The sequence below is a fragment of the Neofelis nebulosa genome, chromosome 17 (genome assembly GCF_028018385.1).
Source record: "Neofelis nebulosa isolate mNeoNeb1 chromosome 17, mNeoNeb1.pri, whole genome shotgun sequence".
Taxonomy (NCBI): domain Eukaryota; kingdom Metazoa; phylum Chordata; class Mammalia; order Carnivora; family Felidae; genus Neofelis; species Neofelis nebulosa.
In genome coordinates, this window is record NC_080798.1 from 12,048,224 (window position 1) to 12,070,642 (window position 22,419).

Consider the following 22,419-nt stretch of genomic DNA (forward strand, 5'->3'; position numbering starts at 1 on the left):
CCCTGGGATACCTTCCCCACATCTTTTCAGTCCCAGCTCGGATGTCTCCTCCTGGAGGCCCTCCCTGACCTCCCAGGCTGGGTCAGCTGCCCGCTCTGGGCCCCTGTAGCGTCCCGGTTTCCCCCATCCCAGCCCTGCCCACGCTGGGTCGTCACTATCTGTCCTCCACTGGACTGTGAGCCACCGGAGATGGTGGTGGGGGGGCGGGTAGTGATTACTGCTCCGTGCCAGCATCATCCAGCCTGGGCTGGGCACAGCGCAGGGCAGGGCTCACGGTTTAAACCGAAGTGGAGGGAGGCTTGAACCTCCGAGATGAGGGATGAGGTAGGGAGACACTTCTTCAGTTTGATTTGGACTGGAAATCACTGTTACTCTGGGAGAAGATCCCAGGGACGGATGGAAGAAAGAGGTTAGGAACGCTGGGCAAGACCAGGTGTGTCCCTCTTAAAGAAACGAGAGGTCTGTTGGGAGTAGGGGCTCGGGACTTGGATATCTGGGTCTGGGTTCAGGAATTAGTATTATTTTTTCATTAATGGGGTAAGGGGGTTGGTTGCCTGATTCTCTGAAAACTTGGGACTCCGGGCTCCTGGGTCTGAGGGAGGGGGCTGGCGGCCTGGACTGTTGGGTCTGAGGGAGGAGGCTGGAGGACTGGACTCCTGAATCCAGAAGAGCTGGGTTCCCCACCATTGTCCCTCCAGACCCCTGGATTCAGCAGGTGGCGATCAGGCCTCAAGGACCACCTGTTCCCAATGTCAAGCTGCCCCCTGGTGGCTGCTGTAGTTTTCTCCACACATCAGACGACAGACCAGGCTTGGCAGTTTATTATTCACAAACCCCTTGCAGCCCCTGGGGCTCCCTTTAGCAGCACGTGTGGTGCCCTGCAAGGCAGAAAGAGAGGTGGGTCAGATACTATCCCAGTCAGGTTGGGGGACAGGGCAGGGCCAGGCCGAGGGAACCTGGCCAGCGCTGGGGTGGGGTCGACTCACCGGCCCCCATGCCTGGGCAGCGATCACGGGCCCCACGGGGGCAGCCAGAGGGGTGACTTTTCCTTCAGGAGTTTCTGCAGTGGAGAGAGTTTGAAGAGGGGCTATTGATTTTCTGGAACCAGTGTTTTTCCCTTCTGCCCCCCATCCCATCTTCCTTCAGACCTGGGAGCCCTGGACCCCAGCTGCCTCTCTACTCACCCTGTGGCTCCCTCCCTGGCCTGAGGGTTGGAGGTGATTTCCCATGGGGCTAAGGCCACAGTCTTAATTCTTGGCAAGGATAGAGGGCCCTGAAGTCTGGGGAGGGCCAGAGGTACCTGGAGGGGAGGAGATTAAGAAGTGTCACAGCTGAGCTGCAGCGAACTGTCATTTCATAGGCCCAGATGGTGGTAACACATGGGTGGCTGGGGCCAGGAGGAGGGAGGGACAGCACAACAGTCTCGTCCTTGTCCATGCTGTTTTTTTCCCTAGCACCTCTGGCTCGAGTAGGAAGTTCTGTTTGGCCGTCTGTCCGTCCGTCCATTCATCCATCCATCCTTCCATCCATCCATCCTCCCTCCCTCCATCCTTTCCACTCACCCGTCCATCCGTCCGTCCATCCATCCATCCATCCTCCCTCCCTCCCTCCATCCTTTCCACTCACCCGTCCATCCGTCCATCCATCCATCCATCCTCCCTCCCTCCCTCCCTCCATCCTTTCCACTCACCCGTCCATCCGTTCATCCATCCTTCCATCCATCCATCCATCCTTCCTCCCTCCCTCCATCCTTTCCACTCACCCATCCATCCATCCATCCATCCATCCATCTCACAAGCATTCCCGGAGTGTCTACAGTGTAGGGCCAGGCACCTTCTAGGCTCTGAAGAGACAGCCATGAACCAGGCAGACAAAATCTCTGTCCTCATGCCGCTGATAAATTTACCGAGCAAAAGACTTACCATGAGTAATCAATGCATGAACAAGGAACTATCCACAGAGTATTAAGTGACCTTCAGGGAACTGGAATAGGCCTGGGGAGAGTGGGGGGCGACTGGGGAAGACCTCTTAGAAGGAGGGTGATGGAACACAAGGCTGAGTGTGACAAGGCTGTAAGCAGAGGTCCTGTGGTGGGTGGTGGGCTTATGGCCTGTTAGGACAGCAGTAGTCCCCTGTTGCTGAAAAGGAATTGGGGGGGATGGTAGGAGGTCAGAGAGGTGGAGACGGGTCAGGTCTCTGGGCCCTGTGAGCTGTGGAGGGTATGTTGGCTTTTTCTTGGAGCCCTGGGGGAATTAGTGGGGGCTTCTGAGAGGTCAGGGAGGGGTATGATCCAGGTTACGTAACCCAGGCTTGCTGACTTCATCGGGACCTGTGGGGCCCACGCCGGGCTTATTGCCATTCTCCACGTGGAGACAGCGAGGACGGGAGAGGTCCCCAGTGGCCAGCAAGGGGCCAGGGTCCCGCCGAATGACGATCTTGCTGCCTAGGGGTGGGTTTCTCAGATGGAGAACAGCACACGCAAACCGTACCCACATTGACACTGGCCTTTGCCATGATGCCCATTTCACAGACAAGGGAAGAGAGGCCCACAGGAGTGGAGGACGGAGCCACGGAGTCTCGAGCCGCGGGCCTGGGATCCATTCCTGACCCTGTCATTTTGAGCCGATGGCCTCCACATCTCCGAGGCTCGGTGTCCCGTGCTTTACGGCAGGGATCACAACAGTACCCACCTCACGGGGCTGTCATGACCGTCAAAATTAATACACGAAACACAGGGCCGGGTGCCCAGCCATTCAGACACACGTTAACGCGTTAACTATGCTCATTACGGCCGTCACTTTGCTGGGAGGCAGGACCCCCCGGGGGCCATCCCTCTTACAGCATGTTTTGAAGAACCAAGGGGGTAGGAGTTGACTGGAATTTGAATCAGGCAGGGTTTGGGGAGAAGAGGAGAGGGCACGCCAGGCGGAGGGCACAGCCCGGGCCAAGGTGTGCCCACGTGGCCGGAGGCGCCCCCCCTCCCCCACCCCCCAGCCTGCCGTCCTGGCCGCGTCCCCCCTCATTGTCCTCTGGGAGCCAGCTGAGTGCCTCCTAATGTTTCCATTTGCCTTGGCCTGCAGGTCTGGATCTGTTTTTAGCTTCCCTGGCTGGTGTCACCGCCACCCCCCTTCCTGCTGGCTCACTTGTTTGCTGCGGTCGAAATAATGTTCCCGGACTTCCTGAGCTGTTTGTTTGAAGACGCCTCTGTATTGATTGAATCTTATGTGTACTCAGCCTAACACAGATGGGCCCCTCCCCAGCAGGCCAGGGTCTCGGAAAATCCCGGGGTAGGAAGTAGGGGGTGGGGAGGAGCAAGAAGGCCGGGGCTTGCTTCCAAGATCAGCGGATAATGGTAGGATTTTCTAAGCACCACGCCCACCCCCCCATCCCCCCACCCCCCCGCCCCGCCCCCAACACCAGGTTCTCTTGTATCAGCCTGTGAAATTTTGACAGGTACAGTCACCTCCCTGAGCTTTTTCTCCTCTGGAAAATGAGGAGGGGAGCATTTCTTTCATTTTTTGTTTACTTCACAGGGAAGGCTCTGTTCCCTGGATTCCTTGAAAGCCTATTTACTGAGCACCTACTATGTGCCAGGCACTGTTCTAGACTCTGGAGATCCAACGGAGAAGACGAAGTCCTAACCTTCGGGAGGGTGGCAACCGGCTGACGGTGACAGAAAATTATACGCTTCTGCCAGGTGGTGGAAAGAACTATGAAAATCAGCAGTGGGTGGGGGTGCTATTTTCAATAAAATGGGGGTGATCGGGGAAGGCCGCCCTGGGGAGGAGATGAGAGAGAGCAAGCCTGGGGGACAGGAGACCCGGGCAGAGGGGACAGCTGGTGCAAAGGCCCTGGGATGAGACATGCCTGGGATGCTGGAAGGAGAGCCAGAAAGCTGGCGAGGGGTGGCGCAAGGAAGTGAACAAGAGGGCACAGAGGTGGTGGGTGCCAGATCGCCCAGCACCTGGTCAGTGGGTGCCGAGGGGGAGCGCAGGACCTGGTGCCCCTGAGGGACCCCGGAGCTGAACCAGACCAGCGCCTGACTCACCATTTTCAGCCGGCCTTTAGCTGGGGACACATTCAGCCGAGGGGGGGCTGAGGAAGCCACCTGGGAGTGATGGAGGGTGGGGAGGGGACTGTAAGTTGCCGTTTTCTTCCTACCTACGTGTCCTTCTGCTTAGAGTCCCAGCATTCGGGCACTCTTCCAGGCTTTGGAGATACAACAGAGAATGAGGCAAGGGCCTAACGCTCAGGGGAGTTTCATCTGGAGAAAGCCAGAGCCCCAGACCCTTGGGAAAGCAAAAGTCCAGGCCCCTAGGACCCGACTCCTGTCACTAGCCCCCTCCTCCCTCAGACCCAGGATCCAGGTTGCTGACCCTTCCTCCCTCAGACTCAGAGGGCCCTGCCTGGCCCTGCTTACCTGCCCCAGCTCCTCCTCCCCATCTTCCTGGTCACTGCTGGACCTCAGGTACTCGGCAGCGGCCGTGGCTTCCTCTGGCTTCCCTTGAAATTGATGGATACTCACGGTCTCTTGGCCCTTGATCTCACCGCGGCAGAAGGGGCACGTCTGGCTTTCAAAGTGCTGGGGGTGGGATGGGAAGGGATATAGGGTCAGGGTCTCCCTGTCCCTAGGGCCACAAGGGCCCTCTTGTCCCTTAGGACTACAAGGGCCTTCCTCCCCACCAGAGGGATGTGCTGAGGACAGATGGAGGGAAACAGAGGGAGAGGAGTCAGGCAGAGAGGGGCTGGGAAGTGCAGGACTGACGGGAAGGGGGGCGGGAGCCAAATGGGGTCTGGAGGGGCACAGAAGCAGATAGCCCAGGGGAGCCGGGTGTTGTTGGGGTCTCAGCTGTCCACGGTGATGATGCTGTTGCCTAGGAATGCCTGAGCACTGGCCTGGGCCCATGTTAATCGTGGGGAGCCCCACAGACATCCGCCCCCCTACCACCGCTGGGGCCAGCCTTGTTGTGGTTCCACCGGCCCCTGTGGGTCTTAGGATCATAGGACCCACCTCATCAACAACCACCTGTGAGCTCTGAAGACCAAGATCGATTACCCATAGGTCCTGGGGGGTACATGGCCTGCCTGGGGCCACACGGTGAGGTCCCAGGTAGAGACGGAGGGAAGACACACGCACCAGGGGGGCTCTGCCTTTATTAGGGGCTGAGTGGGGCGGGGGGGGGGGGGTGCCTTGGAATTCATGGGCTCATTCTCTATTGGTGAATTTAAGGCATTGGGGTGTGGGAAGGGAAAAGCGGGGTCACTTAAGGGGTCAGCTGGCTAGGTTTTCCCGGGTTGTCTGTCTTTCTTTCTTTCTTTCTTTCTTTCTTTCTTTCTTTCTTTCTTAAAAAAATTTTTTTCCCCAATGTTTATTTATTTATTTTGAGAGAGAGACAGACACCCAGAGCATGAGCCAGGGAGGGGCAGAGGGAGCGGGAGACACAGAATCCGAAGCAGGGTCCAGGCTCTGAGCTGTCAGTACGGAGCCCGACGCGGGGCTCGAACTCACGAACCGCGAGATCGAGATCGTGACCTGAGCCGAAGTTGGAGGCTTAACCAACTGAGCTACCCAGGCGCCCTTTCCTCCCACCCCCACTCCGGGTTTTCTTAAAGGGGAACTTCATGTGGGGTGGCCTGTTTCCTTATTCGGGTCATTTTGCTAGGACCTGCATCCTCCAGCCCTACAGTGGGGCAATGTGTATTCAAGAATGTCCTTGAGACCCATGCCTCAGCCATCACAAGCTTGCAAACACTTCCATTACAGTCACAAAGCTTCCCATCAGGCACTTACCATACACAGGGGCCACTGCCCTCTTTCCCCAAGGGCTTGGATTCTCACCATGGCTCTTGGGAGGTGACTACTATCAGCCCGGTTCTCCCGAGGAAGAGGCTGAGGCTCAGAGAGGTGAAGCCACTGGCCCCAGGTCACCCAGCCAGGGAACAAGGAGCCCTTTCCGCTAATAAGGAAGCCAGAGAACGAAAAGCGGAGGCGAGAGATGTAGGGTAAGACGGAGACGGAGACACAGAGGCGGACACGTGGGCTCCTGTTCACTGCTCCCAAGTGACCCTGAGCCAATCTCTGCCTCTCCCCGGGCCTCAGTTTCTCTACCTGATCCATGAGGCGTGATCCCTCATGCTAGGGACTTCTAGCATGAAGGTGGAAGCTGGGGGGGGGGGCGGTGGGTGGGGGGAGACTGGGCGGGAAGGCAGGGCGGTCGGACCCACCTGCCAGGTAGCCAGGCAGCTGCCACAGAGCAGGTGTCCACATGGCTTGATTTTCACGTCCTTGTCCCTCTCGGTACAGATCTTGCAGAGCTCAAACGTGGAGTCCATGGCCCAGTACAGCTTCAGCTGCTCCTAGGAGGCCGGAAGATGGGGAGGATGGAGAGGGGTGGTGTTAGCCATGGGGATCCAAGTCAGGCCACAGGACGAAAGTCCCGAACGTCTGTGCCAGCCCCGAACCCTCCTAAGTCCAAGGCCGTGTATCCGGCGGCCTCCTACCTGTACCTGCCTATGAGACTTGTTCTCTGGGGTGGTCTCTATGCAGGGTTGCCAGACTGAGCAGCTAAAAATACAGGATGTCCTGTTATGTTTGATTTTTAGGTAAACAATGAACCTATTTTGGGGTTTAAGTATATCCCAAGGGTTCTGTGGGATATACTTATACCAAAAGATTTCCTTTGTTGTTTCTCCCTCGCCCGTGGGGTGGCTGTGAAGACTACACTGATACAGGGTCAAGTGCATTAGCCATTCTGACAACCTCAGCAGTATCATTTCCTGGTTTAATCCCCACAAAACTCCCCGGGGAAGGGGCAGGACGAGCTGTCTTTTCCAGAGAAGGAACAGAGGCCCAGAGAGGTCAAGTGATTTACCCCCAGGTCATGTGGCCACCGCACCAGCACGGAAACCCACAGCCTCTGGGATTCTAGGCCTGAGTCTCTAGGGAGAGAACTCCTGAGTTAAGGCCCTCGGGGGGCACAGTACACAGGGACAGGGACAGGGACAGGACAGGCCTGGGCCTCACCTCCGACACATGGATGCGCTGATGGGGTTCCATCTGGCAGAGTTCAGTCAGGTCTGGGTTGTGGTTCTTCCCATCTGGGTAGAGGAAGCTGGGCGAAGGAAAGACGGGGGTACCGAGGGCCGTCTGATACTCCTCACCCCAGACATGGGCCCAGAGCCCCCCAGATGAGCATCGCTCCCAAACCCATCGTTGGCCTGGGATCTTTTCCTTCCCCTCTCCTCAAATTGGGACTTTCCAGGGCAAGCTGTGACTCCTCAGGCCCCGGGGCAGGGCCGTGTCCCCTCAGATTCCCCAAAAAGGGCACACGAGACCTTGGTGGCTGAAGCTCTGGAAACACAAACTCAGATCAACAAGAACCAGGAAACTGATTACATCCTAGGCTTTGACCTCCCAGAGTACCCCCCCCCATCCCTGTCCTCGAGTGTTCGGGCTCAAGCAGAAGACATCTTTGGGGCGCCTGGATGGCTCAGTTGGTTAAAGCATCCGACTCTTGATTTCAGCTCAGGTCATGATCCCAGGGTCGTGGGTGCCTAAGTACAAGCCTGGGATGTGCTGTATAGAGAACATACGGGTGTCAGATGAGCCTCGTTGAGACGCAAGCTCACTGTGAAAGTATCAGCTATATATATATTAAAACATGGTTTTTAAAAAAAAATTTTTTTTTTTAACGTTTATTCATTTTTTGAGACAGAGAGAGACAGAGCATGAACGGGGGAGGGTCAGAGAGAGGGAGACACAGAATCGGAAACAGGCTCCAGGCTCTGAGCTGTCAGCACGGAGCCCGACGCGGGGCTCGAACTCACGGACCACGAGATCATGACCTGAGCCGAAGTCGGCCGCTTAACCGACTGAGCCACCCAGGCGCCCCTAAAACATGTTTTTAAATGTTCATTTATTTTTGAGAGAGAGAAAGGGGGGGGGGGCGAGCAGGGGAGGGGGAGAGAGAGAAGGAGACACAGAATCCGAAGCAGGCTCAGGGCACGGAGCTGTGAGCACAGAGCCCGACACGGGGCTGAAACTCACGAACTGTGAGATCACGACCCGAGCCGAAGTCGGACGCTTAACCGACTGAGCCACCCAGGCACCCCTCAACTGTATATTTAACAAGGTGTCTTCAGACAGAGACACACAAAAAGGTTACTATTGGTTACCAATCAGGTAGCAATTGGTTGACAAAAAAGTGACCAGATGGGGCGCCCTGCTGGCTCGGCAGGTACAGCATGTGAAGATCTCTGGGTCGTGAGTTCAAGCCCCATGTTGAGTGTGGAGCCTACTTAAAATTAAAAAAAGAAATGTGACCAGAATCTTTCAGGAAACCGAGCCGGTATTTCCCCTACGAGCAACGGCTCAGTATTCAATAATCTAGTGTTTACAGCGACTTTATAGAACAGAACTACCATCAACAATGAGAACGGACTGCATATCTATCTCAGATCATATCATATCAACAGGACTAATAAGATAGCTCTGGCCAAAGGCTCAGGATGAGACTCGGGAACCTCACCCGAGTCCTCTCCTCCTCTCCTACCCACGGCAGCTTCTGATCGAGGGGCTGTGGGGCAGCCAAGGTTACAGTTTGAAAACACCCGGTCTAGCTGCTTGCCCAGTGTTCTTTCTGCTTTAACCGTCTAGATTCTAGAATGGGATATGGATGTCTAGAAGCGAAAGCTGTTCAGCAGAATTCCAATAGGCCAGTGAAGCCAATTCCCCACACGCTTCTCAGAGCTGCCTGGAGCCCACGTAGCAGCTTTCTCTGAACTGGAAAAGGCGCCCCTTCCTCTGGACCCTCGTCTGCCACCTACCGGAACACCATGGTATTGCAAAATTATAATGTGGGCCGTGTGAATTGCGCGCCCTCCGAGCGATCTGGGGCCGCGTGCAACGTGCACCGCCTTTCCAAGTGCATTCTGCCGACACCCTCCACCTGCCAGGACGGCGACTCACAAGCCTTCCTTTTGTCCGTCCAGGAGTGTCTGGAACAGGGGCTTGTTGAGAGAAATGGTCTGCAGGATGCTGCCGTCTGAGTTCACGAATCCAATGGCCCATTGTCCCAGGTGAGTGCAGCTGGGCCGGAAGATATAGCTGGCGGGAGAGGTTGGTAAGGGGGTGAGGGTGCGATCGCCGCTGCCCCATCTGGGAATTCCCATACCCTCATTCCGCTGGGGATCCGGGTGTCTAAGTCCTTGTCCTTTATAACCTAGCTTCCTGGCCCTTTTACCTGCCTGGCTTGTCTCTGCAGGCCTGCAGACGCGCTTGAACCTCATCGTATGTGAGGAAGGCCACGTAGCCCGGGTGGTTGACCGCCAGGAGCTGCCAGTTTTTGAGGAGTGTCGGCCAAGGCTGGAGCGGGGCAGCGCTGGGGTCACGGAGGGGCCGAGCAAGGCACACCTAGTGCCTCCCGGGGTCTCGGAACCCAGCCACGTTGCTTACATCCGTCGTGGGCCTCAGGAATCTCGTACACAGAAGACCCCAGACACTCCCTTCCCCGGGACCCCAGGAATCTGAGATCCCAGCCCCCTCTTCCCTCAGACCCATGTTCCCAACCTCTCCTTCCCCCAGCCCTGGCCTTCTCTGACCTGGAAGAGCCTGGTAAAGATGTCAAACTCGAAGATGGACACGTGGCCGCTGCAAGTGAGGTTGATGGTGGAGCGCAAGGCCAGGCCCGTGGAGCCTGATTCCACCGGGTGGCAGGTGCACAAGATGGACTCAAACTCAGTCCAGGTCAGGACACAACTGGAAGGGGGGGGGGGGGGCAACACACAGCTGAGGCCTCCAGGAACCTAGCATGGGAGGGCCTCTAGGGAGGAGGGGCTGGGGGCAGGACTCCTGGGTCTGAGGGAGGAGGGACGGGGGTGGGGGCACAGAGCAGGCAGTTGGACTCCTGGATGTGAGGGAGGAGGGGCTGGGGGGGCGGGGCTGCCTGGACTCCTGGGTCCCCGGGCAGGGACGGGATGAGGCTCCAGGAACTTCGGGGCCCCGGGGACAGGTGCTCACTCACCGGGCGCCGCAGTGCCCCCTCCAGAAGCTGTGGGCTGGGGCCTTGGCGAGCTGGTACGTGTGTCCACAGTACTTTCCGCCGGGGAAGAGCGCGCTCAGTTCCGCATGCATGTAGCGGAAGATGAGGGCCAGCTTGGCCAGCTGTCGCCTGCAAGGATGGGCTCTGAGGGCCTGGGCTGGACCTCGGGGCTCGCGCTGGCACCTGTGCCTTCTGTGGGGGACTCTACCCACGGGGACCAGGCCCCCCAGGCTCTGGCAGGGTGGAGTCCATCCCGAGACAGCCTTTCACAGTCCTGATGCCTCCCCTCTGCGAGCCTCGGTTTCCTCCTCTGGGAAGGAAAGGGAGGCGCTGCCCACCAGCCCAGCCATCCCCCAGCCTCCACCTGCAGCCCCACCGGGGCTGCAGGAGAAGCCTGGCCTCATCCGGCCTTGAACCAGCTCTGCGGGATTCCTGACATCTGTTGTAGCCCACCAGTGCTGAGGGCTTTGACCGTGGTCTTGGAGCAGGTTGTGCTTGGGGGCCTTCTTGTTTTTAGCAGCACAGAGCGGGGGCCCCCCGTGTTTCCTTCTGCCAGCTGCCTCCCCGGGGTACTGGTCGGGACGTGGGGAGCAGCAAAGGGGAGCTCTGACACTCAGCTGTGTCATTTTGGGGAGGTTCCTTTTTCTCCCCCCTTAAGTCTCAGTTTCCTCAACTGTGAAATGGGCATGAGTGCGGGATAAGTACAGCCCCTGTCTTAAGAGGGAAGCTAAGAGGATTCTTCCATATCTCATGTGTCAATGCCCAGTGACACCTGGCATGCAGTTGGCACTCAGTATGTGTTAATTATTATTAGTTTGTATTATTTTATTTTATTTATTTTTTATTTATTTTTGGGACAGAGAGAGACAGAGCATGAACGGGGGAGGGGCAGAGAGAGAGGGAGACACAGAATCGGAAACAGGCTCCAGGCTCCGAGCCATCAGCCCAGAGCCTGACGCGGGGCTCGAACTCACGGACCGCGAGATCGTGACCTGGCTGAAGTCGGACGCTTAACCGACTGCGCCACCCAGGCGCCCTATTTTATTTATTTTTTAAATATATGAAATTTATTGTCAAATTGGTTTCCATACAGAGTTTGTATTATTTTAAATGTATATTTAATTTTGAGAAAGGGAGAGCATGAGCAGTGGGGGGGGGGGGGGGGTGCGGAGAGAGCGGGGGACAGAGGATCCCAAGCGGGCCTTGAACTCAAGAACCACGAAATCATGACCTGGGCTGAAGTTGGATGTTTAACCGACTGAGCCACCCAGGCGCCCCCAGGCGTGAATGTCTTAAGAGCCAATTCTGCATGCCAGAATAATTGTAACTGTGCCTTGGCATTTTCATTTGAAACACAGATAATGTTGTTATGAAGGGCATTCTTTTGATCACTTCCTTATAACAGTTTGGGTATTATAGTGACCTTTAAAAAATGATGGGTAGGTAAGTAGTGTGGCCTACACATTTCATTTCAGGATGAATCTAAGGAGACATTACGAAGTTTTTACCAGACATGGTTGAGAGCTTCCTGGTCCACACCTTGTTTTGTTCTGGGCTCTAGACCCCAAGCCTCGGCTACTCCTGTCACTCAGGAGCCCCTTCCCCAGAGTTTAGAGGAGGAGGCTACAGACAAGCCCTAGGTCCTGAGCTAGCTATTCTCAGGAACCAAGACGGGGGGGGGGGGGGGGGGGGGGCAGAAGGGCGGGGCTGTGTGTCCCCCTAGGCAAAGGCGGTGATGGGGATGTCAGTCCACCCCCTCCTCCTGCAAGAAGCTCCCTGGGGTCCCCGCATTCTCAGGATGTGCGTCTAGGCCTCTGGGAGAGTCGGGCAATTTGAAGAGGGCTGCTGGGTGGCCAGGAAAGAGGGGACATGGGGGGGTGGGGTTAAAGGCATAGGTGCCCAAAGAAAGAAAAACCTGGCTGGCTCAGTTTTCCAGGTTCCCCCAGGGAAGGGGGTTCTGACCTGGACTTCTGGGTCTGAGGGAGAAGGGACTGGGGGTTCTGGACCCCTGGGTCTGAAGGAGGCCGGCGCTGGGGGCCCGGACTCGCGACCCCACCTTTTTCCTGGGGCAGGAGCCGCGGCTCACCTGAGTCCGGAGCCCTCCCGGAAGAGCTCGTCATTGGCACTCCTCCGACCCTGGGGTGCCAGCAGTGCCGCCACCTGCCTGCTCTTGGCCTCCAGGTTGTTAAGGTAGACGACGAGGAAGTCCCGCGCACCGCCGGGACCCTCGGGGCCGCCTCGGTCGGCCGCCCGCCGTGCGTGGGCCACCTCGCGCAGCAGCTGCGCGGTGCGGGGCAGCAGGTCCCGCATCGAGGGGGGACTGGAGGCAAGCCGGGGGTCCCCGAAATGCTCTTCCAGGCGTTCCAGCAGCCTCACCGCCCGGCCGAGCGCGCGGGCCTCTTCCCGCTGCCGCCCCCAGGGGGCTGCCACCGCGGCCATGGGTCCCAGGGCGTCCTGGGAGGTAGGCGTGCGGCTGGGAGAGGTGCGGACGGGCCCAGCCCAGGGTGGGGGCGGGGCCGGGCGCCAAAGGTGAGGGGGCGGGCCCAGCCCAGGGTAGGGGTGGGGCCGGGCGCCAAAGGTGAGGGGGCGGGCCCTGGAGAACCGGGGAGGGGACCGCAGGTACGGGTGTCTCCCAAGGGGGCGGAGCCTGGGGGATCTGGCACCTGGGTTCCTAGAGATGGGGTTCCAAGTCTGCTCCCCCCGGGGCGCCTGGGTGGCTTGGTCGGTTGGGCCTCCGACTTCGGCTCGGGTCATGATCCCCACAGCTCGTGGGTTCGAGCCCCGAGTCGGGGGCCCTGTGCAGACAGCTCGGAGCCTGGAGCCTGCTTCGGATTCTGTGTCTCCCTGTCTCTCTGCTCCTCCCCTGCTCTCTCTCTCTCTCTCACACACACAGACACACACTCTCTCTCTCTCTCAAAAATAGATAAATATTAGAAAACAAAAAAAGAAAGTCTGCTCCCCTAAAGAGACCTGGATGGGGTGGCTTTGGGGGGCGGAGACGAGAAGAGACTCTTCGATGCGCAGGAAGTGCAGGTACGATGCCTGGGCCCCTTCTGGGACCGGCTGGAGGCTGAAGTCTCCAGGTTGCATTGGAGGAAGGGTTCGGAGAGACCCGAGACTTTTGTGGGGGGTGGGGGTAGGGCTGGGGGCTTAGTTATCCAAACTGCAGGGAGGTGAGTCCGGGAGGGAGCCCTCCTGAGTCTCTTGGACCCAGGTTTGGATCTTTGGCTGTGGCATAGGATTAAGAGCACTGAACTTTCTGGGAGGAAAGGTCAGAGAGATAGTTCGATGCCTTTGTCCCCGACAGGGAAAGCGTACATTACCAGGTCCCTTGGTCCCCTGCGAGCAGGGGCTGGGTGCCTGAGGGAGCAGGAATTGGGCAACATCATTCCTGCGGCCCCACGTGAGGGGCCAGCGGGAAATCAGGCTAGAGTTGAGACACCCAGACTTGCAGAGGAGGTAGGCCGCTGGGTCCTCCAGGGGATCAGGTGGGAGGGTGGGGTTCAAGGGTGCGGGGATCCAGGTGCGTCTGGCAGGCTCGTGGCTGGAGGAGCGTGGTTTTGTCCCCAACCTGCAGCATCAGCTGTCCTCTGACTGTGCGCCGGGACCGCCACCCGGGGGCGCCCAGGGCCGGGCCATCCCTGAGCCCCAGGCATCCCTTTGAGGTGGGGGAAGGGAAAGGGGGTTTAGGATGAGAACGGACCCTCTCCTTCCAACACCCTTTCCTACTCAGCCCGCATCCCCTCCTAGAACCCGAGAATGCTTCGCCTAACGGGATCCTCGATGGTGGTATCTCTCCGCCCTGGCAGAGACCGGGTCTTTGCAGCAAAGTTGGTGGGGTCTGCCTTCCAGCTCCTTGCGTTTCTGCCCTCTGCGCCTGTTTCCTCTTCCAGCAATAGGATGAGAAGCCTCTGGCCTGGCAAGAATTCAGATTTTTGACGATGCTAAGTGTCGATGAGGAGCTGACGGAAGTGTAAGTGGGACAAATTAGTTGCACTAATTAGTTGGAGGGAGCATTTGTGTAACACCCATCAGACCTTGGACAGGGCACGTCCATTGCCGTCTACACCTGCTAGGGCTGGGGCTCCTAAACACATTTGCTTATATCGGGACATTACATACACCTGCCAAAGGAAAAAAAACAACAACAAAACCCAGTTTCACACGGTAATCCTTACCCTGACTATGTGCATGCGTTACAACAGCTTCTGTTCTGTTTAATTCCATTTCATTAAGGGGAAAATTGTGTCTACAACCCACTAAATTGGTTTCGCAACCCACTAATGGATCTTGTTGGGCAGTTTGAAAAATCCTGCCCTGAGAAACTCCAAGAGACGTGTTCAGGGATGTTAATTGCAGCCTTGCCGGAAATGGAGAAAACTGGAAACAAGGTAAGTCCATCACCAGGAGGGATGAATAAATTGTGATGTACTCTCACAAAGGCCTCCCACACAGAAGTTCAAATGAATGAACTGAATGCACATGTCAATAGTGTGAGTCATAAAAACAGACTGATGAGAGCACTGGGTTGAAGAATGCGCCCCACCCCCAAATTCAAGTCCCTTCGAACCTTATTTAGAAATGGAATGTGACCTTATTTAGAAATGGAGTGTTTGTGGATGTCATCAAGTTAAGATGAGGTCACACGATTAGGGTGGGCCGTAAATCCAACGTGACTGGAAATTTGGACACAGACACAGGTACCTACACGGAAGAAAACCGCATGATGTCAGAGGCAGAGATTGGAGCCAAGGAATGTGAGGAATTGTTGGCAAACACCTGAAGGTAGGAAGAGGCAAGGAAAGATCTTTCTCTAGAGCCTTCAAAGAGAGTATAGCCCTGCCAACATCTTGGTTTGGAGTTTCTACTTTCCAGAATTGGGAGAAAATAAATTTCTGGTTTTGTTTTTTTTTTTTTAATTTTACGTTTACTTATATTTGAGAGACAGAGCATGCGGAAGGGGAGGGTCAGAGAGAGAGGGAGACACAGAATCCGAAGCAGGCTCCAGGTTCTGAGGTGTCAGCACAGAGCCCGACACGGGGCTCGAACCCGCGAACCATGAGATCCTGCCCTGACGTTGGATGCTTAACAGACTGAGCCGCCACCCAGGTGCCCTAAATTTCTGTTGCTTTAAGCCACTCCATTTGTGGTCCTTTGTTACAGCACCCCTAGGAAACTAATACAATGAGTAAAAACAAATCCCAGAAAAACAAGCAAGCAAACAAACAAATAAACAAACAAACGAGAAAACACAAGTACAGAAGGATTACAGCACAGTGTCATTTATACCAGGCTTGAAAACATGCAAAACCTGTGCTATATATTATTTGAGGATACATCTGTATGTGATAATAGTAGGAAAACATGAAATGCAGAGTGTGGCAAAGGGAAAGCGTGGGCTCTAAGAAGGACGTCATGTCATTAACGCTTTAATTTGAAAAATCTGGATCCGCTACGGCAAAGTGGCTAAGAGTGCATCTAGCCACATAGCGGATACAAAAACAGTGAATGATAGGGAAAGATCCGCAAGGTCATTATCAGTCAGATGAAAATCAAAACTACAGTGAGATACCACTTCACACCTACTAGGGTGGCTGTCCTGGAAAAGACAGGCAGTAAGTGTTGGAAAAGCTGTAGAGGCATTGGAACCCTCATACACTGCTGGTGGGAATGTAAAAACGGGGCAGCTGCTTTGGAAAACAATTCGGCGTGTCCTCAAAATAGAGGACACAAAGAGTTTCTCGACGGCGACATAGAGTTACCATATGACCCAGCAATCCCACTCCTATGCATATATATTCCAGAGAACTGAAAACATACATCCACGCAGATATTTGTGGAAACAACCTGAATGCCCATCAACTGGCAGGTGGGTCAATTAAAAGCAGGGTACCTGTGCAGTGGAAGATTGTTTGGCCATTAAAGGAACAAAGTACCGGGGCTCCTGGGTGGCTCAGTTGGTTGAGTGTCTGACTCTTGATTTCGGCTGAGGTCATGATCTCACGGTTCATCAGATGGAGCCACATGTCAGGCTGAGCGCTGACAGAGCAGAGCCTGCTTGGGATTCTCTCTGTCTGTCCCGCCCCCTCTCATGCTTGCTTTTGCGCTCTCTCTGTCTCTCAAAATAAATAAACAAACAACAACAAGGAATGAAATACTGATACATGCTACATTATGCCAAGTGAAAGAAGCCAGTCACAAAATGCCATATACTGAAGGATTAAATTTATATAAAATGTTCAGAAGAGGAAAACCTATAGAGACAGAAAGTATATTAGGGGTTGCCTAGGGCTGAAGGGGGTTGGGAAGAAATAGGGAGTGACTAGTAGTGGGTATGGGGTTTCTTTCGGGGGTGAAGACACGTGTGTTTTTTTTTTTTTAATTTTTTAACGTTTATTTATTTATTTTTTTTTGAGACAGGGAAAGACAGCATGAATGGGGGAGGGTCAGAGAGAGAGGGAGACACAGAATCTGAAACAGGGTCCAGGCTCTGAGCTGTCAGCACAGAGCCTGACGCGGGGCTCGAACTCACGGACCTGAGATCATGACCTGAGCCGAAGTCGGATGCTTAACCGACTGAGCCACCCAGGCGCCCCAAGACAGGTTTTTAAATTGATTGTAATGATGATCGCACAGCTCTTTGAATTTACTAAAACCATTGAATTGTACCCTTTAAATAGCTGAGTTGCATGGTGTATACATTATATCTCAATAAAGCTGTTTAATTTAAAAAGTTTATTTTGAGAGAGAGAGAGAGAGAGAGAGAGAGAGAGAGAGAGCAGGAGAGGGGCAAGAGGAGAGGAGAGAGAGAGATCTCAAGCAGGCTCCATGCTGTCAGAGCAGAGCCCAGCTCAGGGTTCAGTCCCACCAACCGGGAGATCATGACCTGAGCCGAAATCCAGAGTCAGTAGCAGCTAAACCAACAGAGCCACCCAAGTGCCCCTCAATAAAGCTTTTTAAAAAGTGGAGGCCAGAGGCGCCTGGGTGGCTCACCAGTCTGTTAAGGCATCTGACTCTTGATCTCAGCTCAGGTCTTGAGCTCAGAGTTGTGAGTTGACACGCTCAGTGGGGGAGCCTACTTAAAAAATATATAATTATAGGGGCGCCTGGGTGGCGCAGTCGGTTAAGCGTCCGGCTTCAGCCAGGTCACGATCTCGCGGTCCGTGAGTTCGAGCCCCGCGTCAGGCTCTGGGCTGATGGCTCGGAGCCTGGAGCCTGTTTCCGATTCTGTGTCTCCCTCTCTCTCTGCCCCTCCCCTGTTCATGCTCTGTCTCTCTCTGTCCCAAAAATAAATAAAAAACGTTGAAAAAAAATAAAAAAAATATATATAATTATATAATAATAATATATAAGAAAAAATAAAAAGCGGAGGCCAGATCCTAGAGTAGCCACAAGAGGGCGCTCCAAGTACAGACGTAACGCCTCCCTCGGGAACAAGTTTCTCAAGGCCACGCCCCAGACTCTGGCCACGCCTCCGACTCCCTGGCCACGCCCCAAGGCTCTGACCAGACTTCAGGCTGCTGCCTGCCCCTCATCGCAGCCAGGACTCTGAGGCTGGCCACGCCCCTTAACCACACCCGAAGGCCCCGGTCACACCCCAAGGCCGTGTCTGAAGCAGCAAATTCACCGTCCCAACTCCCCAAACTCTGACCACAGATGCAGGCACAGACTTAGATACTCTAGAAACGCAGAGCCTGAAACCTTCAACTTTTAAACCATGACTTTTTATTGTGCAATCACTTTTTTTCTCTTTTGAAATCATTTTAAACTGGCAGGAAAGTCGCAAGAATAGGACAGAGACTTCTTGCGTACCCCTCACCCAGAGTCACCAATCGTTAACAGTGGCTAGTGGGTTCCATCATGGGCTGTCTCTGCTTTTCTACCCTCGGAACTGTTGGAGAGTAGGTTTCAGGCGTTATGTCCTTTGCCCTGAACGCTTGTATTTCCACACATGAGGTTATTCCCCGACACAGTCACAGTGCAGTTATCAAAATCAGGACACTTGCCAGTGGAGTGCATCGTCTCAGAAGGCGCAGGATATTGGTCATTCCGTTACTGATGATGGTGAGTCTCAGAACCCTGAACTCAGGCTCACCAAGTCAGGCCCCCCCCCACCCCCTCCCGCTCTCTGGGCCTCAGTTTCCCTTTCCGTAAAATGGCAGTTTGGCTTCCACGAGGGTCTGCAAACACATCTAACCAGTAGATGTGTCCGGGTTTGTTTGCATGCTTCTAAAATTGTTTTTTGGGAACGGCACCAACATTTAGGATTTGGCAGATTTCATGCATGCGTCTGGAAGAGACGTTCCATGACTGAGGGTCTGGATTTACCCAGGGTGGTGATAGCAAGTGAAACTTTGCAGCAAGGGTCGGGGTCTCCGAGAAATGCACTTGAAAATAGGACCTTTGGCTTCAGAATGTTAGGACTGTCACAGGCGAGGCGAGCAGTCTTGGTGGTAGTGGTTGAGGGATGTGGGCTTAGTTCTGTGAGGTCTGGGGGGGCTGGAGACCCTATATATGGACCTCCTCCCCCCTCCTAGGAGTCTGCCCTTCTCCAGGGGAAGGGGGATGGGGGTGTAAGGGGGATGGTGTGTAAGGACACGCGCCCAGTCCCAAGGTTAGGAGGCTGAGAGGGGATTTCCATGTGTGGAGAAGCCGGATCCTTTGCTTTAGAGAAGTAACTTACCAAGGTCAATGCCCTGTTCAGCTCTTGAACCTGGGGCGAGTTTCTCACACATGAAGAGGCACATCACCCACAGCCTGGACTCACAAGTTCAAGGAGATTCCCAACACACACTCTAGGCTGATATTGGGCCAGGCCCTGTACTAAGCGTCTGGCTCCCACACTCTCATTAAGTCCTGATCAACCCCTCAACCCTGAGAGGCGCGTGTTAATCCCATTTGGCCAACGAGGATACTGAGGCTCAGGACGGTAAACTCATTTCACCTACGGTCGCGTTAGCCACTTGGTAGCAGAGCCCTGGCATGACAGATACACTTGCTGCCCCTTGATGACTGTTCTCCCGTCTTCCTTTTGTAACAGAACTTCAGAATTTTAGCTGGCCAGAAAAAAAAGACATATCCTGGTCTCCCTTGTGGGCCCATGACCAAATTCTAGGCAATAGAATGTGATATGTAAAACTTCTGGGTTGACTTTCTTTTTTTTTTTTTTTTCTTCTCAATGGTTGGAATGCAGATGTGATGGTGGGAGCTGGAGCAGCCATCTTGGGCCACAGGGTGGAAGTGCGAGGTGAAGGCAGCAAGCAGCAAGGTAGGAGTCTGGGTCTCTGACATTTTCAAGCTACTATTCTAGCCCTGGGTGTTCACTGGACCTTAACGTGAGAGAAACACAGCCTTCCATCCTAGTTAAGCTGCTATGTATTTTTATTAAAAATATTTTTAAGTTTATTTATTTTGAGAGAGAGAGAGAGAGAGAAAGAGAGAGAGAGAGAAAGTGTGGGAGGGGCAGAGAGAGAGAGAGAGAGAGAGAGAGAGAGGGAGAGAGAGAATCCCAAGCAGGCTCCGCATTGTCAGCCAAGCCCCCCATGAGGGGCTCGATGTCACAAACTGTGAGATCAGGACCTGAGCCGAAATCAATAGTCGGAGGCTTAAACAACTGGGCCACCCAGGTGCCCGTAGCCACTATCTATTTTTAGGTTTTGTCAGAAAAGCTGAGTAAAAAGTGTAGCTAATACACGCATCTAGGCTAGGACCTCGTTATCTAATTTTGCCGTCAAAATAAAGAATAGGCCTCTCCTCCTCCGCCTGGCCTCCCTCAAAACCAATTCCCAGATGCTGACCACACCAATTCCCGTTTATCAACTTCTCTCTCAGCACCACACACAACTCATTCGTGTCTATGACCCCCACGACAAACTGGCAAGGCGGACGCTCTTATTATGTGCCCTTTCTGCAGATGAGGAAACTGAGGCGCAGGGCCCTGAAGTCACCTGATTGAGGTCACACAGCGAGGAGGCGGGAGGGCACGACTCGAGCTCAGTTCTGACTCCGGGGCCTGTGCCGTCTCACTCGCACCCCTGCTTGTCATCCTTTCCAGCAGCACGCGACGTGTGCACGGGCGCGCACGGTCCCACGTGCAGTTAAAACAGACACGGGGCGCCTGGCGGACTCGGTTGAGCGTCTGATTTCAGCGTGGGTCGCGATGTCACGGCTGGGGAGTTCGCGCCCCGCATCGGGCTCTCCGCTGTCAACGCAGAGACCGCTTCGGATTCTCTGTCCCCCCCCCACCCCCTCTCTGCCCCTCCTCTGCTCTCTCTCTCAAAAGTAAACAAACCTTAAATTAAAAGAAAATAATAGATGCTACCGTGCACGACCTTCCTGCACGGCAAGGGGGCCCAGTGATTACGAGCATGGGCTTTGGAGGTGGCAGACCGGGGCTTCGGCAGATTTGCTCTCTCTGAGTCTTAGTTTTCCCGTCTGGAGTATGGGTGTTGTCATGGCCACTAAAGGGCTGCTGCTATTTTCGTTTCTATTCATACCTTCCAACCGGTCCCACGCAGGCACAAAGAATCGCGGGGGAACCATAACGTAGGGGGGCGGGAGTGGGGTGGGGGAGGCTCATTCATTCTGCCCCTCACTTCTCAAGGGTCCGCCCCCTGCCCCGCAGTGTGCTGGCTGCCCTGGGAAGGGCGGCCGCAGGGAAGGAGCCCCCTGCTGGAGAGACAGTCATTGTACACGGCCTTACACGTGTGATGGGATTATCACATGAGAAGTTCTCACACACAGCTGGCGGCAGGGCCCAAGGTCACCCTCTGTAGTGGGTTGCATGGTGGCCAACACCCCCCCCCCCCGCCCCCCGCGGCCAAGGCCCTCATAAAAATATGTCCCCATCCTAACCCCTGGAACTCATGAATATGACCTTACTTGGGAAACAGATCTTTGCAGATATAATTAAGGCAAGGTTCTTGAGATGAGACCATCTTGGATTACCTAGGGGGGCCCTAAACCCATTGTCAAGGATCCTTACAAGAGACAGAAGAAGAGGGGCGCCTGGGTGGCGCAGTGGGTTAAGAGACTAACTTCGGCTCAGGTTGTGATCTCATGGGTTAAGAGACTAACTTCGGCTCAGGTCGTGATCTCATGGTCTGTGGGTTCGAGCCCTGCGGCGGGCGCTATGCTGACAGCTTAGAGCCTGGAGCCTGCTTTGGATTCTGTGTCTCCCTCCCTCTGCTCCTCCCCCATTCTTGTGCTCTGGCTCTCTCTCTCAGAAATAAACATTTTAAAAAAGTAATTAAAGAGACAGAAGAAAAGACACACGGAGGGGAGGCCCCACGAAGACGGAGGCAGAGACCACAGGCTCAGGAGTGCGGGGGGCCTCCAGGAGCTGGAAGGGGCAAGGAGCCTTTGGAGGGGGTGTGGCCCTGCTGCCTACTTTATTCCAGACTTCTGGCCTCTAGAACCGCGAGAGAATACATTTCGGGAATAAATTTCGGTCGTTTTGTGCCACCTGGTTTGTGGCCATTTATCACAGCAACCCTAGGAAGCTAACGGGCCTTCCTCGGGGGTTCCAGCCTGTCTTTGCTGTCCCCACTGTACATCCATCCTTTCCCGATGGTCAAATCCCTGTGCCAGGTCTGTTATCCACATACCTACCTCCTGGTAACGTTGCTTCTCCAGCGGGCGCCTGGGGTCGGCTGAATAAAGGCTCTCAACAGTATCTATGTCCTAATCCCTACAATCTGTAGATGTCACTTTAAATTTTTAAAAATATATTTTATTTGGGGGGAGGGGTGGAGAGAGGGAGAGAGAGAGAATCTTTTTTTTTTTTTTTTTAACGTTTATTTATTTTTGAGACAGAGAGAGAGCATGAACGGGGGAGGGGCAGAGAGAGGGAGACACAGAATCGGAAGCAGGCTCCAGGCTCTGAGCTGCCAGCACAGAGCCCGACGCGGGGCTCGAACTCACGAACCTCGAGATCATGACCTGAGCCAAAGGCAGACGCTTAACCGGCTGAGTCACCCAGGCGCCCCAAGAGAGAGAGAATGTTAAGCAGTCTCCACACTTAGCATGGAACCTGATTTGAGGCTCGATCTCACGACCCTGGGATCATGGCCTGAGCTGAAATCAAGAGTTGGCCACTCAACAGACCGAGTCACCCAGACGCCCCTGTGGATGTTACTTTATTTATTAAAATGTTTTTTTTTTAATGTTTATTTATTTTGAGAGAGAGAGATACAGAGCTCGAAGGGGAGGAGAGGCAGAGAGAGAGGAAGACAGAATGTGAAGCGGGCTCCAGGCTCTGAGCTGTCAGCACAGAGCCCAACGCAGGGCTCAAACCCACGAACTGTGAGATCATGACCTGAGCCCAAGTTGGATGCTTAACCGCCTGAGCCACAAAGGCGCCCCCGATCTTGGACTTCTG

At 54.7% G+C, this 22,419-nt stretch overlaps 1 protein-coding gene across 2 annotated transcripts; it reads right to left on the reverse strand.

Moving 5' to 3' along the window:
- Positions 1-799: 799 nt before the first annotated feature.
- On the reverse strand, positions 800-12,537 carry CBLC (Cbl proto-oncogene C). Of its 2 annotated transcripts, XM_058709720.1 has the most exons (12): positions 12,127-12,537; positions 10,023-10,169; positions 9,601-9,757; positions 9,243-9,364; positions 8,969-9,106; positions 7,025-7,112; positions 6,226-6,357; positions 4,421-4,582; positions 4,049-4,108; positions 1,185-1,300; positions 987-1,060; positions 800-878 (listed from the first exon to the last, which is right to left on the reverse strand). In XM_058709720.1, the coding sequence occupies exons 1-11, from the start codon at positions 12,477-12,479 to the stop codon at positions 1,051-1,053; spliced, it is 1,485 nt and encodes a 494-aa protein (XP_058565703.1). In that variant the 5' UTR covers positions 12,480-12,537; the 3' UTR covers positions 800-878; positions 987-1,050. The 2 variants fall into 2 exon arrangements, with proteins under 2 accessions (XP_058565703.1, XP_058565704.1); XM_058709721.1 differs by lacking the exon at positions 4,049-4,108.
- Positions 12,538-22,419: the final 9,882 nt, after the last annotated feature.

Coding starts and splice junctions, on each gene's coding strand:
- CBLC (XM_058709720.1), bottom strand. CDS start 12,479: ATGGCCGCGGTGGCAGCCCCCTGGGGGCGGCAGCGGGAAGAGGCCCGC. Junction 7,113..8,968: donor GACGGACAAAAGGAAGGCTT/GTGAGTCGCCGT, acceptor TCCTTCGCCCAG/CTTCCTCTACCCAGATGGGA. Junction 4,583..6,225: donor GCTGCCTGGCTACCTGGCAG/GTGGGTCCGACC, acceptor TCCCACCCCCAG/CACTTTGAAAGCCAGACGTG.